The sequence below is a fragment of the Bufo gargarizans genome, chromosome 1 (assembly GCF_014858855.1).
Source record: "Bufo gargarizans isolate SCDJY-AF-19 chromosome 1, ASM1485885v1, whole genome shotgun sequence".
Classification (NCBI taxonomy): domain Eukaryota; kingdom Metazoa; phylum Chordata; class Amphibia; order Anura; family Bufonidae; genus Bufo; species Bufo gargarizans.
In genome coordinates this window covers 222,225,637-222,242,459 of record NC_058080.1, presented here as the reverse complement: position 1 = coordinate 222,242,459, position 16,823 = coordinate 222,225,637, and the positions used below count along the sequence as shown (strand labels likewise).

The following is a 16,823-nucleotide window of genomic DNA, read 5'->3' as shown; positions in this document are numbered from 1 at the left end:
TCCTCTCCTTTGCCAAATGACCCTGTGGTCCCAGACCACTCCATGTGCGTACCTGCTGTCAGTGTAAATGGTGACTGGCTTGACTTCATGTAGAATGCATGCTCTCGTGAGTGCAATTAATTCTGCTGCTTGTGCAGATTGGTATGTGATGGGTCTGGCTCCCAGGACAACATCGGGTAGCATAACAATAGCATATCCAGCATGATAAGTGTTGTCATTTGGTCTGCTGCAGGATCCATCAACAAAAACATCAGGAGCCCCTTCTACTGGTACAGATTGTAAATCAGAGCGGGGTGATGTCTCATGTTGTATGGCGTGTATACAATCATGTGCCTCTGTCAAGTGATCCTCAGGTCCTTTAAGTCCTAATAGGGCAATCAAGATAGGTGCTGGACCTGAGGTGTGTGTTGCATATTTGATTTGGAGGGATTGCTGAGGAGTAGAATCTCATATCCAGATAGTCTTTGTGCGGACATGTGCTGTGTGTGTATGCCTTTGAGAAGGCCTACTACATCATGTGTGGTGTACAGAATAGTCTCATGTCCCATTGTGAGTGGCGTTGCAAGCTCAACCATCATAGCACAGGCTGCAAGAGATCTCAGACAGGCCGGCATTCCTTGGACGGATGCCAGAACCACCTTTGAAAAAAAATGCACAAGGACGTAACTTGCCTCCGGCACACGCCGCCATGGTTTTACAATTTTGTCGAGCATATACGTGGAATGCGAGTTTGTAGTCAGAGAGGCCCAAACCCGGACTTGTCATTAAAGAACGTTTGAAATAATCAAATGCATTAAACATTTCCTCAGACCACCTGATGAGATCTGGCATGTCTGCCAGAGTGGCTTGTCTCATTACATTGTCATAGTAGGAGCAATCAGGAATCCATTGTCTGCAGTAGTTTGGCATACCAAGGAAAGATAACATTTCTTTCTTGGTGTGCGGGGTGACCAGGCCCGCAACAGACTGGACTCTTTCTGTGCTGATTCTCCTTTCTCCCTTTGTGAGAACAAAGCCCAAGTATTCAACTTGCTTTTGACACCATTGCATTTTCTTGCGTGACACCTTGTGTCCACATTCAGACAACCATTTCAACAAAGATAAACAATCTGTTACATTGGCCTCCTCTGACACACTGCACAATAACAAATCATCCATGTATTGCAAGAGTACAGAACCCTGGGGGGGTGCCATGGTTTTAAACTGGCTTGGAGGACAATGCTGTACACTACAGGTGGATCAGTATATCCCTGGGGCATCCTGCATCAGGTGAGTTGACGACCCTCAAAGGAAAAAGCAAAAAGGGAGTCTGATCTGCTTGTCAACCGGGATAGAGAAGAAAGCATTTTTCAAGTCTATCACGCTGAAACAGACAGCATCTACAGGGATGTCTGAGAGCGACTGAGAAATGTCTCGGCTGTCTCTGTTTACTCACGGTGTTGGCTCCTGAACTTTTGTAACTATGTGTGGGGGTCTATATCCTCCTGATCTCAAAACATCCCGCTGCCTCCTTCTCATATAAGTGTTTCTCAAAGTCTTGTATTTTGTCTGAGGTCCATGAGGAAACATTCTGCTTTACAGTCAGCATGAGATTGGAAAGGAGAACTAGGTGTCACTATTTGCAGTCTGCAGTCTCTAGTTGGGAGGGGGAAACTCACACTTAGATTTTCCTCCACCCACAGTAAGAAAATTCACCAAATGACAGAGTGATAATATTACAGTGAGATATGTTCTTACACTTACCACCAGAACAATAGCTCTCACACAAACAGATGAATCTTAACACTCTATGTATCTTATACTCTAAATATAGGTATGCGTCAAACCAAGGTAAGTCAGGTCTCCCTGAGACTGTTCTCTTAGATGTACCCCTGGTACTAAACAATCTCTGTCGACAGTTAGATAAAATAAATAGATCTCCCTGAGATCCTATGGTGTGTCCCTGACACAAAACAACTTACGGATAGATCTCCCTGAGACTCTATGCCGTGCGTGGCACTCCAAGTGCTGGCCTTATTCATTAAAGTACTCCAAGTACTTATTATAAACTCCCTGAGTCTATTTTTAAGGCTTAACAATGTATCACGGATACATAATATAAAAAAAAACTCACAGGTAGAGATGTGGCCAGTGCCCCCGGACCGGGCAGTGGACAAAAGGGATGTCTCTCTTACCGGACACGAGGATGGCCTTCTCTATCTCGGACGAGCCCCCAAACTGAAAGGATTTGGACCTTTCTGGACCTCTACGACTACCTTGGTTTGATGTCACTGACGTCAGGAGATATATTTCTCAGCTAGCAATAACATAACACACAAATAGAATGCTATTGCTTGGCCTTTTATAGGCAGTAGAAAAGTTTGCATAACAACAGCGTTAAACCAATTATAAAAGATAAACATTGGTGCTCATACAGATACTACCGGAACATCCTTTTATGGTATGTGTACGTGCAGTAAGCAGAAAGAATATGTTTTAATCAGTCACATATAAGAATGTACGCAGTTGTGCCGAAATACCCTGAATAAGGCAAGAACATTTGTTCTAGTTCTGGGATATTCCCAGAATCTGTCCTGGGACAGATTAGCGAACCTAACTCACAGCGGGGGGACGTGAAACAGTGCGTGGGTGAGATGTTATAACAATTCTTTACATATATAGAAAAGACAAGATGGAGTCACATTTCTCTTCAACAAGTAAGTAAACAAATACACAACAGGTCTAAAAAAGAATTAAAAAAGGAAAAACTCAAGAATGAATGGAGAGCTGATGAAATAGGCTGCCTGCAGGAGCGGCGCCTCTGATGGATCCCTCATCTGCATACATCAGAGACAAGCATTGTCCACAGTCTTCTTAGGCTGTTGTCGCAGCTTCCATGAAAACTATTGTACAAAGGTCTTGCAAAATGACTCCCTAACAGAAACCCAGTGGATATCATTATAGTCAATGGGGTCCATCTGGCACCGTTAAGAAGTGGTTTGGACGGCACTCCGTAAATAAATTCCGGTGCTCAGCGGTAGGTTAATCAGTATATAATATATAGAACCGCGGCACTCGAGTTTAAAGTAAATAGTTGTTTGTTTATCCATCCAGAAAAATAAGCTAAGGCCAACGTTTCGGTCTCATCCCGAGACCTTGTTCACGGCCTGAGTGAAAAGGACGTCTGGTATGGAGCCATCCTCCATACCAGACGTCCTTTTCACTCAGGCCGTGAACAAGGTCTCGGGATGAGACCGAAACGTTGGCCTTAGCTTATTTTTCTGGATGGATAAACAAACAACTATTTACTTTAAACTCGAGTGCCGCGGTTCTATATATTACATCTGGCACCGTTAGGCCTCTTGCATAAGAACTGCCCAATTGAATGGGTCCGCATCCGTGATGCGAAGTGCACATGGGCCGGTGCCCCCGTGTTCTGCGGACTCGCAATACGGCCACAGGCACACAACGTCCGTGTGCAAGAGGCCTTAGTGTCAGTAATATGCTGGATTTGGCATTGCCATTATTTCTGTTCTAAACCTAAAACAGAAAAAAAACGCAAGAATATCTAGCTGTGATGTGAATGAAGCCTTAAACCTGTATTGCACCAGGCGATTGTCGGACAGATCATCACTGACACACGTTTGTAGTAACACTCGTTAGCGATGAACCGCCCTGTGTAATAGTGCTGCCAACTGCCTGATGAAAAAGCAAATGCTCATTTATCAGGCAGTCGCAATCCTGCAGCAGTACCTTGGAGGAGATCGCTGTATGTAATAGCAACGGTCTCCTCCACTGATAAGCAGGTTATTGCCGGCAAAGGAACGCTTACTTCCCAACAATCGTCTACCTCATCCCACAGATCAGTCAATTAAATGATTATTCATCCTTTTAAAGCCACTTTCAGGTGGCTGTAATACCAGTGCCTTTTGAAGTCTGTATACCAAACACAACACCCGGACCTCCAGAGAGTGCTGTTTTGATGTTCGAAATCGGATGAACTGCAGGAGTTCCAGATATTTTACCAAAAAGTACTTAAAAGGGTTGTTCCACAAAAAATATTCTACAGTTTTCAAACCAGCACATGGATCTAAATTCTTTTATAATTGCATGTAACTGAAAACTTAGCATAGCCACTAAGGTATTCTATAAAATGTATCTGTATAGCGCCACCTGCTGTTTGTTTTTTTCTTATTTCTTTGTCCTGCTCACTTAGATGGCTGCACATGCACATGGGGAGAGCTGAGACACGCCCCTGAGCCTGCCAGCTTGATAAAAGTCTAGCAGAGCGATGAATGGGGAGATCTCTGGATCCATGTGAGGTACAGGGCTGGTTCTAGCTTTGTTAGAAAGAGATTGTCAAGTACTGTATGATTTTAATTTTTACATTAGTCATGGGATAACCCCTTTAATGCAGATACCAAAAAATAGTAAGTAATGTTTAAATGTGTAATGTATAGGAGTATGCTTATTTGATGTGGGAATAAAACTTCTACAAGCAATTAAATTGCTCGCATCATCTTTCCACTCCGAATCTTCATGTAATTTGTCAAGCATTGATATTAAAGTGAGCAATGTAAGGTATGTTCATATCACGTTTGTGATTTATGTATAGTGGTACACAAGGAAAGGTCCTAAAGTATCTGTGTATTTTGCAGCAAGTGAGGTGTGTGCTATGAGGTTCTGCAATGTAAATCTGCAGCAATTAAAGGCACAGTACATGTGGATTAGGGTTTTCAGAACCCCATCCACATATAGAGGGAAAATTCCACACTGATAAATAAGCATTTTGCAGATTTTCAAACCCACATCATGCACATGTTGTGGAAGCATCAGATTTCACCCTTTCAGTGTATAGGGTGAAACCTGCAGTTAATCCGCAGTAAAATTCACGGCAAGCATGAAGCATAGCAAATTATTTTTGGGGCTCCAGTCTAAAATATGGTTTGGGGCCCCTAGGCCTGTGAGTAAATGATTGAAAAATGCACTTGCCCTTTCCATGTTTTAGATTTCTTAGAACTACTACTCCCTACAAGCTGGAGTTACAGTATGTTATGAAGATGAACATGGTAATCTATTTTTTTTTTTATAATTGAAGCATTTAATCGAAACAAATGTTAGCTTTCTAAGAATGCATCAAAGAGGTAATCTTATTCTTCTGCTAATTCTTAGTCTGTGGTTCTTTAATCCATTCCATTGCTCAGAGTAGCATGTAAATGAGATTGATTATCCAAAGGCTGTGGGTTTTCCTTGTTGGCAGTTGTCCTGTTTTTGAAAACAACCTTTGATAAAATGCCTGTACACACCATTTTTAATCTGATACTTATTGTCTAAGTCAGTGCTTCTTAATCTGCAGTACAGGGGATATGCAGTACTGTCTTAGTGTTTCAGGGGCTATGCAATATTTCATTGCTGGTTGTTCCCGCACTGACACATTAAAACATATTGCCATCCTGGCGATACAGTTAAATACTGTAGGGAGGGGACCAAAGGAGTAGATGGCCTTATAGGTCACAGGCCACAAGGCCTAAAGTCTATGAGAGGATAGTTACATAGTTAATACGGTTGAAAAAAGACATAAGTTCATCAAGTTCAACCAAGGGATAGGTGGGGATGCGAATCCCAGAAGGAAGTGAGACTCAGATTTCTACACATTTTTATAAGCATTAATGTCATTTATTTTCAAGAATTCATCTAAACCCTTTTAGGTTGAGAAATCCATTGCAACGAAGCGGACTTGGTCCCCAGGTCCCCTGTTGGTAATGGGGATGGTACCCAGGTGTAGGAAAGGCCGAGTGGTATAGGGTGGCCTAAAATGTCCCTTTATGTTGTATGAGTGTCACGGTGCTCCTACCTGGATATGCTCGGCCCCAAGCTTTGGCTCCAAAGCAGACAAATAAGGGGTAGTAATTAAGGGATGAAAGAAATAACTTGAGTCCAGACCTTGTGATGAAGTTGAATAGCAGCTTTACTTTGCATAAATGTTCTTCAAAATGGTTTACAGGCTTTGTCTTGGTTCCAGCAGGCTTTAGCATTAAAACTCTGGCAGGCAAACTCAACTCTGCTACATCTGTTTCTCTCTGGCTTTGCTGTATAATTTAGCTTCTTGTATGCTGCAACTTCTCTCTTGTAATCTGATTCTGAATTAGATTATGCCAGGGAACTCTTTTTCTGGCTCCTGAGGCTCCAAGCTGTGGCTTCCAGATCCAGCTGAGCTTAAAGGGGTTGTCCGGGTTCAGAGCTGAACCCGGACATACCCTTATTTTCACCCCGGCAGCCCTCCTGAGCCTGGCATCGGAGCATCTCATGCTCCGATGCGCTCCCGTGCCCTGCGCTAGATCGCGCAGGGCACAGGCTCTTGTGTTTACAATAACACACTGCCGGGCGGTAACTTCCGCCCAGCAGTGTGTTCGGTGACGTCACCGGCTCTGAGGGGCGGGCTTTAGCTCTGCCCTAGCCGTTTTACTGGCTAGGGCAGAGCCAAATCCCGCCCATCAGTGCCGGTGACGTCACCGGGCTGCCTGTCAGCCCCATAGAGAGCCCGGTACGTCACCGGAACTCAGAAAAATGCCTTTGCCCTGCGCGATTTAGCGCAGGGCAAAGGAGAGCATCGGAGCATGAACTGCTCCGATGCTCATGTCAGGGGGGCTGCCGGGGTGAAAATGGAGCGATGTCCAGGTTCAGCTCTGAACCTGGACAACCCCTTTAAGGTGCTCTAGCTGGCTTGCTGGGGCATGTCCAGCAGAGACGTGCCCAACCGCACACCCTTCCCCTAGCTGGGGGTGCACTAGACTGCTCCTAGAAACTAGTCCCCACCCTTCCTGCAGGAAGTGGGACTCGCACACTCCACAGAGGGGGTTTAGAATGGAATGGAAAGCTCCATTATACCTAAGTGTAGCTCTGCCATACTTGCTGTGGCACATTACATGTTAACATAACAGTTACAAAATAGGAAATGCACAGCGTTTGGACCTGAAATAAATACACATAATAACATGAGGTTAACTAATAAAGACAGTAGCGGGGTGCAAAGGTGGTAATGCCACTCTGGGGTGTTACACCTGTTCTTAACAATGAGAAATTAAAATAAGCAATAAAAAGCCAGGACATTCTGAAAAATCTGATTTCAGATTTTGTTTGTTGCCTAAAGACAACATTTATTGGTATAAGATTATAATAATGACCTCTGATGTTGGAGGAGATAAACGACACTCCCATACACATCAGACAATTGTCCAACCCTGGCGAAATTGGCAGGTTTGGCCAACTTTCTCTTACTTGTAAGGATACTTATAAACCTCATTCACACCTCAGTGTTTGTCAGTGATTTCCATCAGTGATGGTGAGCCAAAAACGGGAGTGGAGCTAAACAGCCATAAGGTATAAGGGAAAGATTTGCACCTGTTCTGTGTTTAGAGCCGCACCTGGTTTTGGCTCAAAATCACTGATGGAAATCACTGACTAAAACACTGATGTGTAAATGAGGCATAATAATGTATCTTGCCAGCACAGGGTGTGCTATTCCACTCATTGCTGAATATAGCTTTCTGTCCCATGGTGTCCACAGGATAAAATCTAAATCTTCTGATGTCAAATGCTGAATTGTTTTCTAGAACTTTGAGGATCTTTGAAGTGGGGTGTTTTCTTTCTTGCAAATACAGTTGCCTCTCAAAAAGATTCTTTATTCTGTAGTCTTTAGATATTAGACAGTATGTATGTGCAAAGAACCGGTCAATCTGGTGGGGTCCTACTAGAATAAGGAACCCAAATGCCTGTTCTCGACTTGAGAGCAGGATGATCATGCCATGTACGTCCCTATCCATTGACATTATTGGGAATATCTGAAACTGTGAAATATGCCAAGTAGGCTGTTATTGACTTGCCACTCATCTTTATGGAAAGGGGCTGCATTTGCTTGATCTGCTGTCTGCCAAGAATGGGGAATTGGGGCTTCTTGTTCTAACATATTTTTACCGTTAAAAACCCTTTTTTGTTCCTGCACCAACAATTGCTTTAACCTGATTCAAAAACATCAAATGCTATATGAAGGAATAAAAACATAATTATATCCCCGCGGTCTTGTGACCCATGATCACGCATATTTTCAGTTGTAACTGCAAAGATTCATGTGAATGGGAAGTTTACTTTTTCAATGGGGAATTCCCTATGACGAGTGCAGGAACGAGACTATAAAGTATAAGTAGGATAGTTTTGTAATGCTTATTGATCTGCACTTAACATTTGGATTTTATTTCGTTCTAGGAAATGTTGCTCTGGTATTAATGTGGTTTCAGACTCTTGCATAAAAGTGTTGTCTGGCTTGGTAGCTCCATTTCCACTTGTATTAATGAACCAAGTGCACAGCTGTTATCAGTTCAACAAACACCATTATTGGCACTGTACTTCGCTTACTCTTAATGCCAAGTGTCTAATCAGCTGTATGCGGAGAACTGCCAAGAAACTGACACTGCAAATATTTAGCAAAGAGGCTTAAACTTCACATCTTCAGTGCCCTATATATACTGCTTGAAGAATTTTCCTTCTAATTCTCCTAAATCTATTTATTAGATTTTTGTTTGCAATATTTTTGGTTTTCTCACATGTCTGATCGCTGAAATTTAACAATTATTAGACTGTCTTCAGTACAAGTAATTTTCCCTCAACTAAATAACAATTCCACATTGAATATTAGTAAATGGAAGCATAAAATAGAATATCATCTATATGCAAAAGGAGAAGCAGTCATATGGTTGGTCCAATTAATTGCTTTAGTTTTTTAGGAGAAAATGTTTTAGAATTCTTATTAGAATTTTTTTTGAAAATATCTTGAGAAAATGGGGAAGATTTGTCAATAATATTGTATGCTGAATTAGTTTACACCAAGAATATTTCATAATACATTTAGTACAACTTCCTAAGGCACTCAAGAACTTATTTTTGGACCCTTTCGTTTTTAGGTGACTGCAAAAAATGCGGACAGCACACAGATATCATCTGTGTGTCCATATTGTACAGTATATTATAGAACATGTCCTATTCATGTCCATTTTGGGGAGAAGAATAGACATTTCTACTATTGGGCCTATTGGTGCTCTGTGCTGTATATTTATGAAATGCAATTCACCACGCAACAAAAAAATACTTTTCGTCTGCTACTGGGCAAAAAACATTTGTCCTATACTAAATTGAGTGTGCGGATTACAAATCCGAAGTCAGAATTGTTGTAACACGTCACAAAATTTTGCTATGCATAAGTATGCCTAAATGAATGAAGCACTTGGGAAGCATGAATAATTTTTGAACAGAACAAGTTTTACTCCATCAATTACCTGATCTACATCAAAGTTTGCGTAGTAAACAGTGTATGAAAATGTAAAGGAATAACAAAATTTCAAAGTCTCGTTTTTAAGTTTAAAAGTCTAACTTGAGCAAGGACCAGTACTGTTAAAAGTGCTTCAGGCATCTGCTTTTGCGTTTATAAACGGTCATATTTTCCCATTGCAAAAACCAGCAGTAGTCCCCCATAATGTTGGGATTCCAGCAGCCTTGATACCTGTTCTCCATTGTAGAAATATCTTTATGGAACCGCTCTCCATGTTCGTCACTTACGTGTCCCAAATTGGGTGGGAAAAAGGTGGGAATGTAAGAAATGCACTTTCAATGACATTCGGTAGCTAAGTTGGCCATATGCTGTAAGCATGTTGTCTACTAATTCAGCATAGTTTGCAGCTCGTCTGTTCCCAAGGAAGTTCTGCACTACTAGCACAAATGCATCCCAAGCTGCAAGTTCCAGAGGGTTGAGTTTTGTTCTGAATGTGTCATGATGTATTAGTTTGTTGATTTCGGGGCCAATAAAAATTCCAGCCTTTATTTTAGCATCAGTTTTCAGTGTGTTCTACATCTTGTTCTTCATCAGGATCAGAACTGTCTGTTTCAATTGCCATTGTAGTACTGGTTTAAGAGCAGACTCACAGTCAGGATACACAATTTGTGACTTGTTTCTCTTTGAATATCACACGATTTTATTCATGCAAAAGTAACAGTCTGAATGGTGATTTTTCCGCTCACGCCAAAGCATAGGCACTGCAAAAGCCATTCCTTTCCTTTTACCATTCAACCACTGCGTTAACCCAGAGTAGCACACAGTGCAAACAAACATGAGGTGCCCAGCTTTTATCTTGATCTCCAATTTTACAGTCAAAGTAATACTTGTAAGCAAGACGCACTCACTTTGTCAGATTCTTACGCTGATCATAAGTAGTGTATTTGCCACATATGTAGCAGAAATCGTCTGGATCGTTAACACATTTGCATTTATCATTCTTAAGTTTCAAAACTGATAGCACTATAACAGATCACTTTATCAAAATCTGTCCAGCTTGCCTTATATACTTACTGCTGACATCAGCCTGAGTGCGTCCGGACAGGTCTGGACATGTCCATTGGAATATTTTGAATATAATTAATTTAATATTATAACTGCATAGGCTTTGCATGTATAACTTAAAATCTAGATGTGTCAGGCAAATTCTGAGTTCATATTTGGAATTAGCGCACTCATTTCAGTATAAATCACATGTTTTTCTCTCAGTAGCAAAATCATTGTTGCGCGGTGAATGGGACCAAGATCAGAGGAAACTCCAGTCCTGGCCATTTAATATTCCTAATACCAAGATAAATAGCAGTTGTGAAAAACACAAAGATTCAGTCCTATGTACTAGCTGACCTTCAGGCCTGACGAATTTGCTGGGGCTGTTGGTTTTAACAATTAGTTTTGGGCCTGAAAGGGTTCCCATGGTTGGATATCTTGCTAAAATATATCATGTACAGTTGCCCTGTACTACTGTTACATATTTATGAATGTGAACATGTGTTTTTTTAATGAATTTCTTAATTTTTTAACTTGGCACCAGAGATAAGTGACAAGTGAAATATAATGCATTTTGTGTTTTTGTTTTGTGTTTCAGGAAGAAATCCTTTCTATTTTCAGCATTGTATGCTGCCTTTATATTTGGTGGCCGGCACCTAATGAAACAGCGAGAAAAGTTTGAGCTAAGGAAACCCCTTGTCTTGTGGTCCTTCAGCCTTGCAGTTTTTAGGTACAACATATACATAAAGTATTATTGGCTCATTTTTCAGAATATTAAAGAGGTTGGTCAGTTTGTAAAATGTGCTGAAAATGCATAAAGTATACAGAAATGTAACTTAATTACTAGCTTTTCTTATATTTTTATGACCTCTGGGGCCCCAACAATCTTCATTTGGGATGGACTATGAAGTTAAAATGGCCCTGGAAAAAAACCTAGAAGTGGCCCTATGTTCTAGGTGAGTCCAAATCGACAAAATACTGCCCCAGCAGAACCAAACACAACAGTGCAGCACAAAATACTGCCCAAGCAGCACCTACTAGCAGCACAAAATATCTCTGTAGAATAAAGTGTAAAATATCCTTGACTCTGTAGTTGCTAATTCCAGCTACCATGTTCTGTCCTCCTCCTCCTTTGGTTGTCTCTCAATAAAATATAGAGTAGGGGGTTCAGGAGGTGAGACATGAGCCACAGCATCGAGCCAGCCCTCTTTAACATGTTGCCTGATCTTTCAGCGCTACCAAACTTACTACAGCACTAGATACCTATTACATTAAGACATTCTCTTTTCTCATGTTCTCCATTTGGTCCAGACTTTCTGATGACTTCTTTCAGTCATTTCTTGTCTCTGCAGTGTTTGCCACACAGACATCTTAGATTCCTCGCATCATTCTCCTCACCTTCTCAACACAAGCTCCCAGCCTGGTCCCCCAACAGTGTCATCCTGCTGCCATACTGTGCACACCCTATACAGTATTGAGGGGAGAGTCCCCCTTAGTGCCCCCATTAGTAATAATGCTACTATAGACAGTTATTAATAATTCCTGGGGGTAGTGTTGACATCATCATGCAACATGTGTCCTGGTAAAGGCGGTCATGATGATGTCATAGCTTCACCACACCATGCACCATTCATACATTACATTATATATTTCAGGCCAAGTATCTGGTGATCCCTGTGTTAATTAATGATGGGAGCATCAGGTTCTTACTGTATGTACCCAGTCATTTGCTGTGAGAAGGGATGTGAACTGATGTCCATCAAGATGTTTCATGTTAGGGTCTGTGGGCACCCCACCCCTGCTCCTCATTGACACAACCTTAGTGAGAAGGAGTTTAAATGGAGCGGTGGTGGAGCAGGTCTGCTGCCAGTTCATTAAAAAACTGTCCCCAAACAATCATAAATTTTTCACTTATATTGTATATACTGTACATTAGGTGATAAATGTATATACTGGAAAAAATCATGTAATGTAAATCAAAAAGTCCCCTTCCATATGTGAACAATAAAGGTTCATGTGTCTCAATTGATAACACAGGGAGTGACACTTTCTGATTTGCTTTATTTATGCAGCAGAAGATGGTTTGTGAATGTTATTTAGTAAGTTACTTTTCAACATACTTTATGGACTTTCAGTATATTTTACAACAAAGTTGCCAACTTCTTAAAGTGTACTTTGAGTAATCACAGTTGCTTTTTCTCCTCCCAGAAGTGTAAAAGTCATGGTGAGAGAGTAGACAGTTCAGTTACTTAGATAATTCTATGATGTTTAAAGTCTCCTTTGTAAAGAAGCTTTGCAGTAGACCAGTGTTGTTCAGTTGCATCCGGACCGGACCACCCATTAAACAGTTATGTTTTTGGGAAGTCTAATTCAATTGGTTCTAGATTATTAAAGGGGTTGTTTAGAATATTACTGCTGATTATCTATGCTCAGGATAGGTCATCATTATCTGATCATTGGCGAGAGTCCGTCACCCCGCATCCCTGCTGATCAGGTGATTCAGGGTAGGTTCAATGCCAGAACTACAAAGCTCCACCCACTGTGTAGTAGATGGAAGTGAGTGGGAGCAGCCTTGCAGTAAACCAACTCCATCCACTGCGCAGTAGATGGAGCTGTGTAGGTCCAGTGTCAAAGCTATCCCAAAACAGCTGACCAGCATGGGGGTGCTCAATAGTGAAATCCTGAAGAACTGAAAAACTCCTTTAAGACCAAATTCATCCTACAACTTCACATGATCTGGACTGTGCAAAGCCATGGAATCTCTACCTAAAACCAAAAATCTTGAATGAAACCCAGGGCAAGAGATTTCTCTTCCTAAAACTGTTGTAGGGTATTCAGCTTGCAAACCAAAGTAACACCATTGGTAGACACACTTCCAAAGATAAACATGTTGGACACACTAGGGCATGCGGAACACTGAAACACTTCAGGGCTTACCTTAGTCTTCATGCCAAAGCCCCCTTGGACAACGCATGTAAACCAACCGGAATATCCAAAGCTGACCAAGATGGCGGCAGCTACATTTTGCATATGAATAAATCCAAGTAGCAGAATCTCCTGTTTGCGCCTGCAGCTAAATCGTTACTTCTACAGAGTTAATTTAATTATATTTATGCTTGAGTGTCCCATATTTGCATATGTTAAAGCTACATGGTCATTTGATAACTACTTTGTGTAGACATATTATGTCTTTTGAGTGTAGATGTTAATCTGAAATGTAATTATTAAAAATGTATTTATAAAAAGTATTTTGACTGGAATGTGTGTGTATATATATATATATTGTGGGGATTTGCTCTGGTAGACAGGCTTGCGGACGCAGTATAGAGGCAACGACAACGTCTTTAACTTAGATAGTTCGGTGTTTATTCACACATAAGGATAAGCAAAACAAAAAGTCTGTTTCAAGGAAAACAGTCACCTTGAGTCTGGTGTTTGTTCACACCATGCAGCAATGCAGAAGTCCTTGGCCATAGCAGAAACCACCTGCTCTCACGGCAACAAGGTAGCAGGCCTTTACCCAGGCCCAAACTCCCAGGTCCCAACACAGAGACTGACAGAGCTTCACTGTCAGAGAGGAGTAAATTCCTACCACCTGACAGTGCTGCCTGTGTTTTATAGCCCAAACTAAAACCCGGCCTGGAACGTGGGGAGAAGCCACCCACCCTGCACTTTGGCTGCTCCCAGTAAAAGCCGGCCCGGATTGGCTTTGCAGCCATACTAAATAGCAAAACCATGTCAGCCAGCACTAGCTGCCATTGACACATGAAATTACCGGCTCTTACCTCACCTAGGTCAGGAATCTCGGTGACACATACTTTCCGTCAATGACCCTTGCGCCTTCCTACAATATATATATTTATATCTTCTTATTATATGCTAATGTCCGGAACCACTGAAAGGTGTGTAAGACATTTCATATTTTCATTATGTGAGTGCCCACTATGTTAAAAAAAATTCAAAGGAATTCAGGCTCCAAAAGTGTTTATAGGAGATTTTTGTCCTATTTGTTTGACAATTAATTTAGTAACCTACTTAATCTAATAGCCTTAAGATATGAATCATTCTTTTTTTGTATCCTCAGTATATTTGGTGCTGTCCGGACAGGCGCTTACATGTTGTACATTTTGATGACCAAAGGACTTAAGCAGTCAGTTTGTGACCAGAGTTTCTATTATGGACCAGTCAGCAAATTCTGGGCCTATGCATTTGTACTCAGCAAAGCACCAGAGTTGGGTAAGAAACTTTCATCATTATCTACATTCAGAGCCTGCTTGGGGGTTTCCACCATATTACACATCTAGAATAGTGCTATCCCTGCTTTTCAAAATGATGCATATCCCTACACACTATACATACTGGGGAAGTGGTCACTGGTCACAGTTTTGGAATCATGATACATGAAGCAGGAAGAAAGAGATCTTATTTTGTTAATCCTGGACAACCCCTTTAAAGGGGTGTCTCATCTCAGACAATGGGGGCAAATCGCTATTGTTTGATAAGTGCAGGTCCCGCACCTACATCGAGAACGGAGCCCCGAAAGTGGTGGAGGGTGCACTGCGCGTGCGCAGCTGAACTGCATTCATTTCTATGGGGCCGCCAAAAGTAGCAGAACACTGGCTCGGCTATTTCCGTCAGGCCCATAGAAGTGAATGGGAGCGGTGACCAGTTATGCGCTGTGTGCTACCATTCACTTCTATGGGGAGAGGGCTTGGTGGTGGCTGGACCGGAGTCCTCCAGCCACCACTTTGCGGGGCTCAGTTTAGGAGATAGGTGCGGGTTCCAGCGGTGGGACCAGCACCTATCAGACAATGTTGACATATCCTAGCGATATGCCCCCATTGTCTGAGATGAGACAACCCCTTTAACCACCTAACTGTTTTGCCAGAGTCCAGCTCCAGCAGTGGGAAAAGTAGCTAACTTTAGGGGGGGCTGCTTTAGATGGTTATATCTTTTGAATGACAGCAATATGTTCAGGTCAGGAGAAGATATCACTGATAGAGATCGGGATGCTGTGAATGCAGCTGAAAGTGAAAGTAAAGGGAGGTTTTACTTGCGATTATTCCCGACTCCATTTCTAACAGTGATTTCTCCTCTGTTACTTGGAATTTAGCTGTCATTTTGGTCTTGTATGAAAGCCTGGAATGTCAGCGTGTTTTTAGCTGCTACCATTCAGGAGATGGCAGCATCTAAAGCAGCCCTCCCCCTCCACTTAGCTACTTTCCCCATTGCCGGAGCTGGACTCTGGCAAAACAGTTAGGTGGTTAAGGCTACATTAAATATAAATAATATCTTGAATGTTAATGTTGGGTGTATAACAAAGATATTGGTAGGATTACAAACATTCGGTACGAAGTCCATAGTGAGATTCATATCTACCTAACCATTCAGAGGTGTAGTTCTCTAGCTCAAGTATCCATAGGTTTAGTACCTTAGTGCAGTTACTTCTGACATTTTTTAAAGTCGACGAACCCATTTTAAATGTTTTTCCTCCTGGGATGTTCCTATTCCTGCCACATAGAAGTTTATTGAAGGGGGCAGGAAAATATTCCATAATTCTGGAACAGCAGTTTGTTCTGGCTAAGATTTGCCAACTGCATTGCCTTTCTCACATAAGCCATCTTTGAGTAACAGCTGCTGCTTCTGCTACTGTCTTCCAGGGATACTACTGTTTTAAACAATGACTGCATTTGCACTTAGCTCATAGCTTTCCTTTAAATCAGTTGTCTCACCAAATATAGAATGGCCACCCTGTTGATCAGCTATAACACTCGACTAGCTGTTGGAACCTCCAATCATCTCATATTTCTGCATGTATACTGTTGGCCATAAATGACTATAAAAAAGCATTCGATAAGTCTTCAGACTTTTGTTATGTTGTGGTTAAAATTAAAAATATAAATAAAATAAAATCTAGTTTTTCCCAATCAATTTACACTCAATACCCCATAATAACAAACTGAAAACAGAATTTTAAAAATGTTTGCTAATTTATTAAAAAGGAAAAACTAAGATTTTGCATTATCTTTGAGATGTTTCTTCAATTTCACTGGAGTCCACCTGTGATAAATTCAGTTAACTTGACATGATTAGTAAAGAAGGCGCACTCCTGTCTATATAAGGTCTCACAGCTTGGAATGCAAATCGGAGCAAAAATCAAGGAATAAGGAGATAAAAACTGTCTGTAGAGCTCAGAGAAAGGATCGTGTGGAGGCACAGATCTAGAAAAAGGTACAAACAATTTCTGAAAGCTCCCAAGAGCACAGTGGCCACAAACTGCAGATCCAGAAAACACAGACATCGGCCATGTGCACCCCACAATGCTGTTTGGACCTATTGACTTCAATAGATCCATGATCCGCAACATAGGGCCAAATATAGGACATAGGATTTTATGGCAAAGTGACCAGAAAGAAGCCTATTCACAGTAAAAGACACATGAAAGCCTGTATGATGTTTGCAAAAATGACAACTA

At 41.5% G+C, this 16,823-nt stretch overlaps 1 protein-coding gene across 1 annotated transcript in view; it reads left to right on the top strand.

Annotated features, from left to right (window-relative positions):
• Nucleotides 1-16,823, top strand: part of ELOVL6 (ELOVL fatty acid elongase 6) — a 126,708-nt gene that overhangs the window by 99,019 nt on the left and 10,866 nt on the right. Inside the window, exons 2-3 of the mRNA XM_044268402.1 lie at nt 10,947-11,078; nt 14,433-14,584. Of these exons, the coding sequence (XP_044124337.1) occupies nt 10,947-11,078; nt 14,433-14,584 (284 nt within the window). The remainder of the gene's footprint in view (nt 1-10,946; nt 11,079-14,432; nt 14,585-16,823) is intronic.